Source organism: Uloborus diversus, chromosome 9 (genome assembly GCF_026930045.1).
Source record: "Uloborus diversus isolate 005 chromosome 9, Udiv.v.3.1, whole genome shotgun sequence".
Classification (NCBI taxonomy): domain Eukaryota; kingdom Metazoa; phylum Arthropoda; class Arachnida; order Araneae; family Uloboridae; genus Uloborus; species Uloborus diversus.
Window position 1 is genome coordinate 154,535,624 of NC_072739.1, and position 15,478 is coordinate 154,551,101.

At 33.8% G+C, this 15,478-nt stretch overlaps 1 protein-coding gene across 1 annotated transcript in view; it reads right to left on the reverse strand.

Annotated features, from left to right (window-relative positions):
- The window catches only part of LOC129229710 (very-long-chain 3-oxoacyl-CoA reductase-B-like), a 31,857-nt gene that overhangs the window by 7,199 nt on the left and 9,180 nt on the right, over window positions 1-15,478 (reverse strand). The window contains exons 4-7 of the mRNA XM_054864073.1: window positions 11,720-11,830; window positions 6,817-6,881; window positions 4,861-4,905; window positions 583-699 (exon numbers count right to left, since the gene is read on the reverse strand). Of these exons, the coding sequence (XP_054720048.1) occupies window positions 583-699; window positions 4,861-4,905; window positions 6,817-6,881; window positions 11,720-11,830 (338 nt within the window). The remainder of the gene's footprint in view (window positions 1-582; window positions 700-4,860; window positions 4,906-6,816; window positions 6,882-11,719; window positions 11,831-15,478) is intronic.

The window sequence follows — 15,478 nt, forward strand, 5'->3', positions numbered from 1 at the left end:
TTGTTTTCGTTTTTGCTGCTGACGTCACAAGTGAGCAAAGGGTTACCAGAATAAAGTTTCCGAACACTGCCAAACTTCGCTAAATTAATATTTCATTCAACTAACAATCCTTGTTCGGCTAACTAATTGCTCGCAGTGAAAACATCATCAAACGGCGATACCTTGCCAGAAAAGACAATCATGCGCTCCGATTCAGGATGGCTTTCATCACTTGTGACTTCACGCAATGAAACATTTTGAGACATTTAAAAAAATTAATTTAAAGTTTAATATTAGAAAATAAAAGTGTTTTCTGGGTCCATGTTCCTTGTGTGTGTGTGTGTGTGTGGTTTTTTTTTTTTTTAATTCTATCAATTTCATTGACTAAAAAAGGTACTTTTGACTGGAGGAAACAACCTCATTGAGAAAGGGGTACTATCTGGATAACACTTAAATTTGGAAATAAGAGGCTCCAGGGCTGGAATGGAAAAAAAGGCTTTTTAAAGACAACTGGGGCACAACAAAGGTCTATCATACCAAACACAATAACAACAGTTGATTATAAATGCAATAAATAAATAAGAATAGCAAAATATACATTACCTTACAGGCACTGTAGACACTTAACAAAGGAACTGGTGATAATGCACTCAGGGAAGAAATATTAATGATTACACCTTTTCCTTTCTTCTCCATTTGAGGCAGAACTAGCAAAGACATCTAAAAGAGATGTTCAAATTGAGTTTTAAAACAAAACCAGATTCCAGCAAACCCCTCTGTCTAAAAATGCAGATTTACAAAATAAAAAGAAAGCAGTAGTTTTAAGGAAAATGAAAGAAAATGTTATGTAACATTAGTTTGCAATAATAAAAAAAAATAATAATAACTTTTGTTAAAAACAATTTTAAAAGACAGAATATGTCTTGAATATATATCATTTAACACAGACTATTGCTAGTTTACATTACATGAGGATTTCAAGAACTGTAAACGCACTTATATGTGCAAGGCATTAATTTTTTCCAATCAGTGTGATTTGAGCCATGAAAAAAAAATTTTTTTTTTTTGTCTTTATTTCTTTTGCTCATATAAAATTAGCAAAATTTTCAGCTCGCAAAATCACTGATATTTTCATTTTTTTTCAAAAACAAAGTTCTTTTACAGGATATATTTAAGCAAGTTAGTTCAGAAAAAAAGTATTAAATTATAACAGTAATAAAACTGCTGTGCAGTGTTTTTTTTTTCCCCCTTGGTAAAAAGGAATTTCAACCAATGATTTTTTTTTCTTTGATAAAAACTACAAATGAAAATAACTCTTAACTCAGATTAATAACAACAAAACCATATATGACGAAGTTAGGGGACATAAGCTACATGACTAAACATACGTTCTGGGTTCATGTTATTTAATGCACTATTCACAAGGAAGAAATTTATTGGCCAATAATAGAACAGCACATACAAATACAAAAGTGTTGACCAGCAACAGGCTCTGGGCCCAGCTAGACTGGTCCTAGTCAATTTACAATCCCCAGTGAAGATCAATGGCCCTCTTAAAACTATCTACTCCCTTGCTCATTACCACCTCTTCCGGTAAACTGTTCCAAGGTTCCACTACCCTGCTATAATAATAATTTTTCCCAATATCCATGTTAGCCTGAGATTTAAATAGCTTAAAACAATGCCCCTTGTCCTGTTTTCAGTGCTAAACTTCAGCCCCGTAACATCTTTCATTTTAATAAATTTAAACAACTGAATCATGTCCCCTCGGTCTCTTCTTTGCTCAAGACTACATTTTTAGCCTTCTAAGCCTGGAATCATAGTCTAAGTGAGAAAGTCCATTTATTAGCCTTGTAGCTCGCCTTTGAACCCTTTCCAATACATTAATGTCTTTCTTAAGATAAGGAGACCAAAACTGAACAGCATACTCAAAATGAGGTCTTACCAAACTTCTATATAAGGGCAGAAGAACTTGGAACATGGAAAGAACAAAGTAAGATCTGGCAGCTGAGGAACTCTCTACACATAAAGCTCATTCCCATGAATGCCATAACCTAAGAAAACCATCCTGGTTTTTGAAACTGTTAGAATTTTGTAATGCATTTGTAATAAAGAGGTGGAGGGGGGGAGGTTGAGGGGAAGGCTTTCCCTTCCATGCAGAAAGGCTGCAGATAGCATTAATAAGCTGAAAGTTTCTGAAAAATGCAGGACGTTGTTGACACCCACTGAGGCCCCGACTGAGAACAACAATAGTGCTACAACATTGTAATCCTAACTCATTATGTTGAAAGCTGACAAGGCTAGCCCTAGGTCAGTTTCGTTATTGTGACCCCCTGCCTCTAAAAAAACTCATCCAACTTATACTACTTCCGTTCTAAGCTGGAATGCTAGTTTCTGACTAGGCTGACAAGGTCTCTTAATGGTCCTGGCTAAAAGTTAGGCAATGGTGGACAAAAGTTCACTAACAGGAAATTCATCAAAATATTTTACACAAGAGCTGAGGTCTTCAACTTGGGTTCCATAGAATACTAGGGTTCCACATGTAATCATTATTTGCTTTAAAAAAAAATGACAAAACTTTAGTAATAGTTAATTTTTCTTATTATGTATATATATACAGGGGTCTGGCCAGAGGAAATTTGGGTCCGTTAACGTACCCTTCACAAAAATCTGATCAACCAAAACGGACCTTTCACAAAATCCCGACCAACCAAAACGCACCCCTTCAGAAAATTCTGATAAACAAAAACGGATCTTTCACAAATTGTTTATTGGAAGAGCAAATCTCAAATCAAAATAACGCAGCATACTTCGAACGATAATGTTTGGAACCTTTTTCAAAGTTTAATTAGAGGTATCAACTCATGCAAAATCTGCTAATTTTGCAAAAGAAAAAAAAACCGCTCTTGTGATGCTCCTGCAAGCAATAAATAACTACTAAGGCCAAATAAATATAATGCTTGTTGTTAGTTTCTATGAAAGAAATTAACAGCTGAAAGTCAGTTTGGTTTATAATTTTGCTTGTTTGTTTTATGCAGCGGTGTAGTTGCAAACTTCTCTGAAAAAGTCAGTCGTAAGCACTCTTCTCCTCCTAAGCCTCTTCTCCTCCACTCATGATCTTATAAACAATAATATGCAGCGAAATGAACTTAGAACTGCAAAGGATAAAAGGAATGGGGGGGGATGTGATCGTTCAGATAGGGTTACCAACTTTAAACTTATCGCAACTTAGCATCTGGCGGGGCGATGTTTATTGTTATTTTGGGAGAAAGTTATATGAGTTTGATTTTTCGATGCTAAAAAGGATAATTAATTTAAAATAAACTCTTTTATTCATAATTTTTTTTCTTTAGATGCCAACATTTTGAAAAGCGCAATCTTTTTACATTCGATATGAGAATCATACTTTTTTTTTTCAAGCTAACTTTGCTTTATTAGGATGCAAATAAATGAAAAGTCTCTTTATTTTTGTAACAACGCTTATTTTAAGTTTTTAAAGCGGAATTCCATTTTCTTTTACGAGTCAAAAATTTAAATGCTAAATCGATGGTTCATTTTTTATTATTTATTTATTTATTTATTTTTGATTCAACTGTGTCCAGACATTAATGAAATGTTTATCATAGGACTCTAAAGTGCAATTCTAAAATAATTTTATCAGAAATATTTATTTTACAAGTCGTTTTTATACTTTTGATGTTTTCACTTTGAGGATTGCGATCTCTTTGCATCTGCTATGGGAATCTTATTTTTCAAATTTTCTATGTTTAGTACGCTTTGTTAAGAGGTAAACAATTAAAATATTTGTTTATTTTTGTAAAAATCATTGAGTTTATAAATTTTAAACTAAATTTTGTGCTCTTTAACAATGTCTTGATTCAAAAAGTTAAATGCTGAACCCCTGCCTGAATTTCTTTATTACAATTATTTTAAACACTATACATATAACATTTCTAGTATAATTTAACATATTGTAGAATAGTAAATAATATTGATACTTGAAGGGTACCATCTCCCAAAGAGCGATGCCGCCCTCCCATACACCAATACTCGAAAAACACTCAAGAATGATATTCTCAACAGAAAAGAGGGAAAACACCCAACATTAAGTGTCAATGATGCAGTTTGTGCCATCTCAAAATTCAAAAATTTTGTTTTTACAAAATTTTTTTTTTTTTTTTTGCAAAATTTGATTTTTTACAAAATTAATTGATTTTTCACAAAAAATGGACCCTGTGAAAAATCCTGGACAGACCCCTGATATACATATATCTATTTTAAATATTTTATTTGTTGCTTTTATTCATTATTCATAGAACATATTTTAGGAAGAAGAAAAAACATTAATTTCCTCATCAGTCAATGTCTTATTAAGATGTTTGTATTGCGATAAAATAAAAATGTTAAAAGTTTTTTTTTAAGTTTGAGTAGGATAAATCTTTGACATCCTAATTTTTCATGGTTTTTGAGTCAGAGGTTCCTTTAACAAAATGATAAGTTCAATGGGTTCCCCAAAGTATAAAAGATTGAGTACCCCTGCTCTACTGTTGTGGCAAACCTAACCAGGCAGTGTTGTAAAGCTGTGATTAGGATCTGCATAGCCTTCAAAATGCTGCCAAGTTAGGTTTGCCCCTGACTAAAAATTTTCTATTTGAAAATTTACATTACAATCAAGGATATTACAATGATAAAAGGTAAAACTCTCACTAAAGAACATGATTTATAGAAGTTACATAAATTGATAATAATCTGAATTAAATTTCTTTTTTCTAATTAATTTTGCAATCAACAAATCTGTCTGACTCTACTCTTGACTTTTTCAGTATTAATTCTATTCATTGCATCAAAAAGAACATGAAAAATAATAGTAATAAAACTTACTCGTGTGCATGAAATTATGTTGGCTTTTATCAAGTTGTCAACAAACTGCAAACAATAAAACAACATTAGACAAATAATAGTTTTAGTAATAGAAATAAATATAAGATTCCCAAAATTAATTATTTGTATTTTTAAAAAAATCTATAAAACCAAGAATTGTCTTTTAACATTTAAAAAAAAATGGTGTTAAAAGGATCGAAAAAGATTAAAACCCATAACGAAATTTAATATAATGTGTTTTACAACATTTTTCATTCATAAAAATTCATTAATTTGAATACACTTAAAATGAATTGCTGCAAAGACAGACTACATGTGTCATAGGCAGCCAATGATATTCAGTAGCAGATTTATTCTTTTGGGGTCTATCACAATGCACTTTACGCCCCCCCCCCCTCCCTTTGTCCATCACAGAACTATGAAAAACTTTTATCATGTGCATTGTGGAATTCCCTTCAGGACCCCTAGGGTCAAGGATGCACCTAACAACTGCAACAGTGGGTGACATGGTAAATCCATCACTGATGCAAATAATTGCTATTTATTGTTTTTCTGATAAGAATTGATTTTAAAAGCCCCTTTGAGTTTAACAAGGTTCAACACTATATATATCAAAGGAGGGAACCACTCTAAGGAAACAAGCTTAATGTTAATGTTACTGCTATTATAAATGTGAAAGATTGTATGTATGGATGTTTGTTACTCTTTCGCACAAAAACTTCTGAATGGATTTTGATCAAACTTTACTATAATATAGCTTATACATCAGAATAACACAATATATTGTGTGAATTGTCCAAAAGATTTAATGATAAGTGTCAAGTAAGTAGGAAAAAATTCTGCCATTTGCAAGCTATTCTGGCGTGTGTGATCCTTATATCAAAATAAATACTTCTATTGCTTCTGGTTTTACATAAATTGCGTCGCATATTTAAGTCGATACACTTTTCAACGGGGGTCAGGATTTTAGATTTGTTCTAAATATAATGTGCTTTTTAATTACGTTTGTTTTTATTGAAGGAAGGGGAGAGAGAGTGAGGGTTTTGTTTAAATATTTTAGTTTAAAAGATTGTATTGCTAATTGATTGGAGTTCACTTTGCTCACTAATCGGCTGAATTTTGGTAGCTTGGGGAGATAGGCAATCCTTGACTAGATTCATTGGCGAGAACGGTCCTTGGAGAATTATTCCACATTTTAAAGCAACTGGTAAACTTAATGCTTTTTATTTCTTTGAAGAAATATTTTAAATTGCAAAGGAACTTTTACTGTTTCTTTATGGTAAGTAAGGGAGGATCTTCATTTATTCAACAGAAATTCTTTAAATTCTTAGCACGGGCATCGTTGTGCGAGTACAGCTAGTTACTCTATATCGTGCAACACTGTATTAAAACATACTAATATAAGAAAAGCGTAACAAGTGCTAAAAAAGAGAGAGAGAGAAGAAGAATTACCCTAATTACAAAACTTTCATTTATTTCTTTAGGATAACTCAGAAAGTATACAATTTTTGCTGATTGTAATAACACATAAACTACAATGAATTAACTTCTATAACTTTACTTATCGTTTCAACTATTTATTTATTTATTTTGACTTTTACAACATATACAAGACTCCTTTAAAATAAAAAAAGTCAATATTTGACAGTACTTTCAGACTAAAATTCTTAGTAATGTGAACAAAAGTAGAGATTCAGGTATTTAGCAAATTAAAGAACTTCAAACTTGCTATATTATAACTGAAATAATAAAATTTTAGTTACCATACATCTGGTAAAGATGAGGCTATGAGGGAAAACAATACATTGTTCCTTATTATGTATTTTAAGGTGTGCAGTAAAATTGACTGTAGCACACTTCATAACACTTAATTACAGAACATGTTTAAGTTTTCTTATTTCATATGTAAAGCAAGTAATGTACAAATCAGATAAACAAAAAAGTTCAATGAATTACCTTTTCCCCATTTGGAACTTTAGTAATATACTCTGCATAGGCATAACTCATTCCAACGTTGTTAACTGAAAAATATAAATCAATATAAACAATAATACTCCCTATTCTAATTTGTTAAAGCACTATACTGCAAAACATATCTTATTCTAACTTTATCATTTCAATTAAAGCATATTTAAACTTAAGTAGGACTAATGTATGAGAAGAAAATTGTAGAATTAAATTACAAAAAACAGTTCACCTAATGTAAAATTGCACATCTGCACAGGTACATAAAAATTAAATAAAAAACAAATTCAGTTATAAAAAAGAAAATTGCATGCAATACACAGGCAACTTTTTTAAAGCTTTTCAATAAGGAAATTATTTTACTCTTTAACCCCTTCGGGACGGCGGCTTGCAGAAGATAGCGCTCCCTAAGGACGGCAGCTGTTACACGCGGGCCGATTACATAATAATGGATAAAATGTACAATTTACGTAGAAATGAAACCATTTTTTAATAGATAATAAAATATATCATAATTTCAATCATAGCAAAAACATTTGATGAAAATAATTGATATTTAACAATAAAAATACAAAAATATATATATTTTTTTTTTTTTTTTTTTTTTTTTTTTTTTTTTTTGCTATAACTAAAAGTACCTAAATGAAACAATATATTTTGTATAAAACAGGAAAAATATTTGCGCTAAATACTATGAATACTTGAAGAATTTTGTAAAGATTAATATTTTAAAGTCGCATGAAAATTTTCAAAGCATGGATCAATGCGCATTGTGCATTTTACGCTCATAGGTAGCAGGGCCGACTCTAGCAGTTTTGCCGCCCCGGACAAATCTGCAAAGTGCTGCCCCTTCCCACGGTATACAAAATTAAAAAAAAAAAATTTAAACGCTCAAACATTACATGTTTTCATTTTTGCATTATAAACCTAGTTAATTTCTCTTCTTTTTGGTAATTCTACCGTTTTGATATGAAACTATCTTCCAAAAATAAATCCTTGCCCCTCTTCCTGCAGCCCCTAAAAACGGTTATGATTGAAAGCAGTTGTTTCGCCATTATCTTTACCTATTCATCAATATATCAATCCTAAGTACGGCCACAGCTTCCTACACTGTCCGACAGTGGCAAAACCAGAAAATATTTTTTTAGGGGGGATGGGGTATGCTTAAAATTTCCTGCACTAGGGGGGTCCGGCTATCCCCTGGAGAAAAATTTGAAATTTTAGTCCTAAAAATGCAGTTTTTAGACGGTCTCCGGCAGTTTAGACGAAGGAAAGTTTCAGGGGGCCTTCTGAGAAAACTTTAAGAAACTGAAGCCTTAAAAACAAGATTATAGGCAATATGTGTTGACGTTAGAGAAAGGGAAGAAACTTCGATACTGTCTTCTATCTTTTTTTTTTTGAAAATAGAGTGAAATCGACCACCTCTTATCCCATTTTTCGACATTGAAGTTCCAAAGCACAGTTACTAATAAAACTTTGGTGATTACGGGAAGGGGGAGCTCTTTGGTTCTCCCCCCCCCCCAAAAAAAAAACTTCGAAATAGAAGTCTGAAAAAGTGAAGTTTTTAAGTGCTATTCAGGGACTAGGGTGAGGGTTTAAAGGTCTAATCTTAATTTTTTTGAAATTCTAGTTTTTTCATTCTCAGAGTTTATAACGGGAGCATCTTCTCACTCTATTAAAAGAGCATAAATTGAAAATCGTGCTAAGCATATCAAAAAATTGTCGTTTTTAAAAAATCCATTTTTTTGACGATTTTTAATGATATTAGAAGGAGGGGTTTGAGGTTTGAGGCATTTATCCGAAAAGTTTTCCGAAATGAAAGACCTAAAAAACACGACTATAGACTGTATTTGGTAACGTTAGGGGCTCTGCAATTTTTCAAAATTGTAGCTCCAAAAAAGCAGTCTTAAACAATTTTCCATGTTGTTAGAAGGCAAGGTGTTTAGTAGTTCTTCCCCTGGAAATGCAGCAAAATTGAAGCCTTGGAAACAAGATTTGAGATGTCCTACAATGGTTTTTGCTGAGGGCATTTTAAGCATTTTTTATTTTTGAAACATCTAGGAAAACAAAAAGAAAAAAAAAGATGATGATGAAAGAAATATGACGTGTGGGGAAGTGATTAACTGAGCAATGATCAGTAACTAACGAAAAAATTAATTTTAAGATTCTTTTTAAAAGAAATTAAGATTTTCACAACATTCTATATTTTTCTCCTATTAAAATTGCTTCATTTTCCCAAGGAGTGTTGGTATCTTCTCTTCAATAATATGGAATATTTTTGAAAAAATATTATACTCTGCCCTCTGGGGGGGGGAGGGGGAGCCTTGCGCACAATCCGAGTCCAGACTGCAGAATGTCAAAAACTGGACCACCAAAAATGTATAATTATTTAAAACCTCATAAATAATAATTACTTGCTATGCTATTGTGAGGGTTACCCATCTGGGAGGAAGGTCATGACACAGACTGAGCCGTTAAAATTTTTAGTGGGAGGGGATGTTTTGATGGGTTTTTTTCTCTTTTGTGGGTGGGCTCTTGCTTTTGGGGGGAGTCTTCGTGATATTTAGGTAGAGTGCGTCCTTGCTCTTAGGGGGGCACCCCAGCTATTGCAATTTCCCACGGCACCCCTGTAGATGAAATGTGGCTCTCCGGGGAGGCACAGTTTGGGAGAAAATTGCCTGACGAATCACTTAATCAGTTTAATATTTGAAAAAAAAAAATAGTTGGAGACAAATGTCTAACTTCAAAATCCGGACTTAATGCCTAGCCTGTTCAGAAGACAATTTGACCTCATGTCCTAGCTGTACAAAATCGGAACCTTCTCTTTGTGGAACTTATGTACACCTCACCATTTGTTTGCTGGACCTTCTGGTCATACGTTGATAATAATTATAACACTATTCAACCTCATGAATACAACACAAGAAAGCAGAAACTAACAATTATTTTAAAATGTAAAACTTACTTCAGAAAGATTCCTTTCCTGTGAAATATATATTTATATTCTTTAAATTTTTCCTTTGCTTAATCTCAATAATGGCACAATATTTGAGCAAAATTGCCCAATAAGTAACAAATCATATTCAGTTCTTCAACTACAAAGATATAGAGCGGGATTTAAAAAATCACTTTACTAGTAGAAAATTCTCTGCTCAAGCATCTGGTTATTTTATCGGGGAAACACTCTCGACTCAAAGAGAAAATACCACTTAATGGAAGGGATGGCGCTGACAGTAGCACACTTTTTTTTTTTTTTGCTTTTTTACTCGTACGAAAGAGAAATTCAACTGTACCAAAACAATGCCAAAAGATTGCCTTTTCCCTACCCTTGTTTAATCATCAGTACCTTAAGACCCTGATCAGTACACAAAACAATTGACAAGATAGCGGCACGGACAATAGGGTTCTGTAAATCTTTCAAATGGCCTAGGGCCCAGATTCTGATGGGAATCGGACCCCACCCATTCTGTCTCGCTTTGCAACTAGACACATAACCATCTGACCTTGGCGACAGCAATTACGGTACAATAAGCGTAAGAGAACAAAAAGACCAACAAAGTTCACATATTTTTCAGATAACCAAAAGCTACAAAAAAGGAATTATATCTGCAAAATACTTTTGTACAAGTTTCTCCCTAATGAGAAATGTGTTTTATACATTTGAACCAAAATGCCTCCCCGGACAGGGGTCCAGTTTATCTGGCGCTAGAGCCGCCCCTGTAGGTAGTGTTACGTCTTTTATTGTGCTTTGAGCAAACGACACATCTCCATCTAAGTTTTTTCCTCCTTTTTCAGTGTATGCTTTTAGAAAGTAACTATTGTATAAAGAACTCCAAAAAAATAATTTTTAGTTGTTTCAATGTCGCCCGAAAGATCCATAGATGGATCAGTCATAAATTTAGATATTTCCTCCTCAGAAAGATAACTCGTTCATCATGGCTACACAAATGAATCTAAAAGTAAAACCCCTTGATAGAATATCTCCCATGAAATCCCATTATAAATGGAATCGAAACTAGAAACAGCCACTTCAAAATGAGTATACATTTCCCTTCTCACTTGCTAGCACATGCTTATATTTTCTTTTATGAATTCTAATAAATCACAGACACTTGACGAACCCCATTCTGACGTCAGAGAGAGAAATATTAATGTTCGAGACCAATCATTTCAATGGAACACAGATAAGTAACACCATCTGATAGTAAACATATCATTCCGAAACCATGACCCAAACTAACGTCATTTGGACGGCTGCATAGTATTTGCTGTAACGCAGGGAAGCATCTTTCGTCTCTGAAGAGCATCTAGAGTTAACGCAGAAATGTGTTTTTTTGTTCAAACGGGTTAATAAATAGTTGCTAAAAAAAACATCTCTCAGTCAATAAATCTTTCTTGTCAAAAAAAAAATCATTTGCAGTTCTTTCTTCTCTATGAAAAATGAGGTGCTTTAAACACTCTGAATCAAAACCACCGAAAATAAAGTTAATGGAGAAATTTATTTTTGTTTCTTTTGCAATCACAAAAAAATAAATGTTCCAAAAAAAAAACCTCATCATTTATTATCAACAATAAAATCTATCAAAATATATTTCTTTTTCCATTTAATCAATAAATCCCTAACCCTCTTTTATAGCTTGCAACCAATTTCTCTACATTTAAGCTTACTTTACAATTTTTATTATTTTAAGATTCAATGATTTTTTTACATTATTTTAGATTTTTTTTAAACCTATTTTTACAGGAAAAGCTAAAAAGAGAGATCAGAAAAACATCAATTATCTCATTTTTTTTACAAGTAAACCAATTTTTTAGAATACCATGCAGAGAAAGATAAGCATACAAATAACCCTAGCATTGAAAATGGTATTAATTAGATGAATATGCAACATACCTAAAACCCCAATATCTAGGTCTTCAATCTCTTGTCGAATTGTGTTATAGATGTTTAGCTCACCAGTGAAATCTACAGCAACAATTTTTGTTTTCACACCATGCTTCTTTTCTAATAGGCAAAAAGTGTAAAAAAAAATGTTATAAAGTACTTAAAATGCACAGCTAATTTAAGCATTATGTAACAAAATATACAGTCGACACCATTTAATATAACTTAGATTCATATTTAATTAGGCAGAAAATTGTGATTATGTTCATCTATATACACAATCAGGAAAGCACTTTACTAAAACAGTACTAACTTAACGCTTAAATAGCTTCAATGATGATTTTCGCCACCAGCTCATGTGATTCCTATTCCAGGCTGATGAGTGCTAAAAAGCACGAAACTGCAGTCCTCGGATGGAATAACTGAGCTGGTGGTATATTTTAAGTATTTGTGCCTTAGCCCTGGCTTAGGGGCGGTAACTTACTACAAAATACCATGCCTTGCCATCAATCTTTGAGTTGAACCGCACCATTGCTGCGGTCACTCATCTGGTGTGCTAATTCTACTTTAGCTACCAGTTTGTTTGGCTCTCTTGGCTCCCTTAAGAGGATTTTCGCCACCAGCTCATGTGATTCCTATTCCGGGCTGATGAGTGCTAAAAAGCACGAAACTGCAATCCTCGGACGGAATAACTGAGCTGGTGGTATATTTTAAGTATTTGTGCCTTAGCCCTGGCTTAGGGGCGGTAACTTACTACAAAATACATTTAAATATATTTACTATTCAGGTGGCAAATATTGAAGTAGAAAGCTGTAAAGATTAATTGAATAAAACTGTAAGTTGCAAAAATAAAAATTTGCAACATTTTTTATAATAACAGAGATTTCCATTGATTAATAATTCTGTTCTGAGCAGGTGTTCTGACAGTAAGTGCAATTTTTTCATTTTTTAAATTTTTGTCATCCTTTGTAAGTTACCTTTATTGTACATGCTTGCTTATTTGGTTTCCTCTGGAAAGAAAAAAAACGTCAAATTCCAACATTTTCCTATTATTAGCAGGGCCGGATTTAAGCATGGGCCACATGGGCCCGGGCCCAGGGCAGCAAATTCTAGAGGGCGGCAAATTCTAGAGAGTGGCAATGTGTTTAAATTAAAAATTTTATCAAAAAAAAAGAACCGTTTGCAATTCCCATCTTTGAAAAGTATATACGATATTTTTCATGGAAATAAAGGGCGGCGCTTGCTAGGAGACTAGAAATAGAAAAGAACCAACCAAACAATGCAAAAGCACTATTTTCAGCTATTTCCCTTTTTTTTCCTTATCAGGACCGACCGGGCGACAAGAAAAACATCCCCCCGCGGCTAAAGGGGTTGACTGTCTCCCTCACTCCATGCTCAGGTCCTATGAATATGAATACACCATTGTAACATCAGTCACATGGTTCTAATTAGCTTAAAGGTGTCTGTCTGGGAGGTATTTTTTAGCGGGAACTTGAGGGTATTTGATAAGGAGAGGAAACGGACGAACGGCGGCTGCGCTTTTGCTGATTTTTTTTTACTCGTCGTAACGGTCGTAACCGTAACTCGCCAAACGCCGGACCGAGAAGGTTCGCTTCAAGAAGGTTCCTCAAAATGCGGGCCTAAATATTCGCCGTTTTTTGGGGGGTGAGGAATTTGTATGTCCATACATTTCGCACAGGAAACTGAGAGGTCTGGTGTCCAGATGTCGGTCCGTTTCCGAAGGCAAATTTATACCTGAGGCTAAATGATGGAATGTGACGTATGGGCTTCAGGTAGTGCTATGGTACTACTACAGTGCACAAGTTTCGTTTATTCCGTAAGCTCGTATTATTTTGCTCTCCCTCACAACAGTATTGTTTTAAATTGCAGTGAATGTTTATGCTGAAAATTATTACTTTTGTTTTCGTGTGATACCAAAAGCTGTGACACTTGGATACTTAAATCAGTGCAAATATTTCAATAAAAATACCTTGGTGCATTTAGTGGCCGAATTCAGATACTATATCGGCTATTTGTGCTTAAATCTGAAAAGATGGACGGACGCAAAAGGCTCAGTTGCGCAGGATATAAGAAAAAAGCAGACGAAAAGAGGAAAAAGCTAAGTGAAGTTGTAAATAAAACCATAAAAATAGATAATTTTTTTAAAACTAATCCACGTTCAGAGGAACCTTCTTCCGAATTGAACTCGAATTCAACTATAGAACACAGAGAAAACGTAGAGGTAGAAGAAGAAAGACATAAAGTAATTACTGAAGAGAAAGAAGCTGCATATGATGTTGAGGGGAAGGATAATGATCGTTTTCAACCTGATCCCACAAAGTCTAGTACCTCCAGTGGAACGGACAAGCCCAGTAATGATCCAATATTCTGGACCGTCAATGATGATACCAGAGACTTTTTCGTGAAAAATGGGTTTGATCAAAATAAGGATGGAAATTTTGAACAATCAAAAAGATCGTACCCTGAAAAAAATAGGTTTTTGAAAAAATCACTCTTTAATCGAGAACTTGCGAACGGAGAAATAGTAAATAGAGATTACTTGATCTATTCGCCCAGCCAAGGATCTATATTTTGTGGCCCGTGTAAACTATTTTGCACCACTTCAACTCAATTTACTGACGGTGGTTTTAATGACTGGAAGCATGGTTTTCAAAGGCTTAAAGAGCATGAGAACTCTCATACACATCTTGACAGTGTCCTAACCTTTAAGCAAAGAACTGCTGAAATAGGTTCCATTGACAGGCAGTTAAAAACGCAAATTGAAGAGAAAGTGAAGTATTGGAGGGAAGTACTTCATAGAGTTGTCGTCGTTATTAAAAAACTTGCATCGCGAGGACTAGCTTTCAGAGGAGACGATGAAGTGTTTGGTTCCACCAGTAATGGCAACTTTATGATGTGCCTTGAATTGATTGCAGAGTTTGACCCATTCTTAAAATCACACATTCAAAAGTACGGTAACCCTGGTCAAGGAAATACATCTTACCTTTCATCAACAGTATGTGATGAATTAATTGATTTAATGGGTAAGAAAGTTCTAGAAACTATCTTAAAAGAAGTGATAGAATCAAAATATTTCTCAATTATAGTTGATTCAACACCCGATGTGACACATAATGACCAGTTGTCTTTTGTTTTAAGATATGTCAATGAAATGGGATACCCTGAAGAGAGATTTGTTGGTTTTTTGAAAAACCAAGGTCATAAAAGTGTAGAACTTGCAGAAGCAGTTTTCGAATTTTTGAAGACACATAATTTAGACATTAAAAACTGTCGTGGACAATCGTTTGATAACGCATACAACATGTCTGGAATATATAATGGCTTACAAGCCAAGCTAAAAGAAATAAATCCATTGATATCTTACGTTCCTTGCTCTGGCCATTCTCTCAATTTAGTAGGATCCCATGCTGCAGAATGTTGTACTCTTGCGAAAAACTTTTTTGACTTACTGCAATCACTCTACAATTTTTTCTCTTCATCTACCCATCGATGGAGCCTCCTTGAGTCGTTTTATAAACCCGGTGAGAAGAACCTAACAATTAAAACTCTAAGCACAACCAGATGGTCAGCAAGAGAAGATGCTTGCAAAAGCTTAAATAGAAGTTTTCAGCCTATTGCAAAATGCCTAAAGAGTATGACCGATAGCCAAGAAGAGAACGGAATTATGAAGAGCAAAGCTAAAGGGCTTTTAAAAGAACTCATTTCTCTTGAAACAATATTCATGGCATCATTTTGGGGAAATGTACT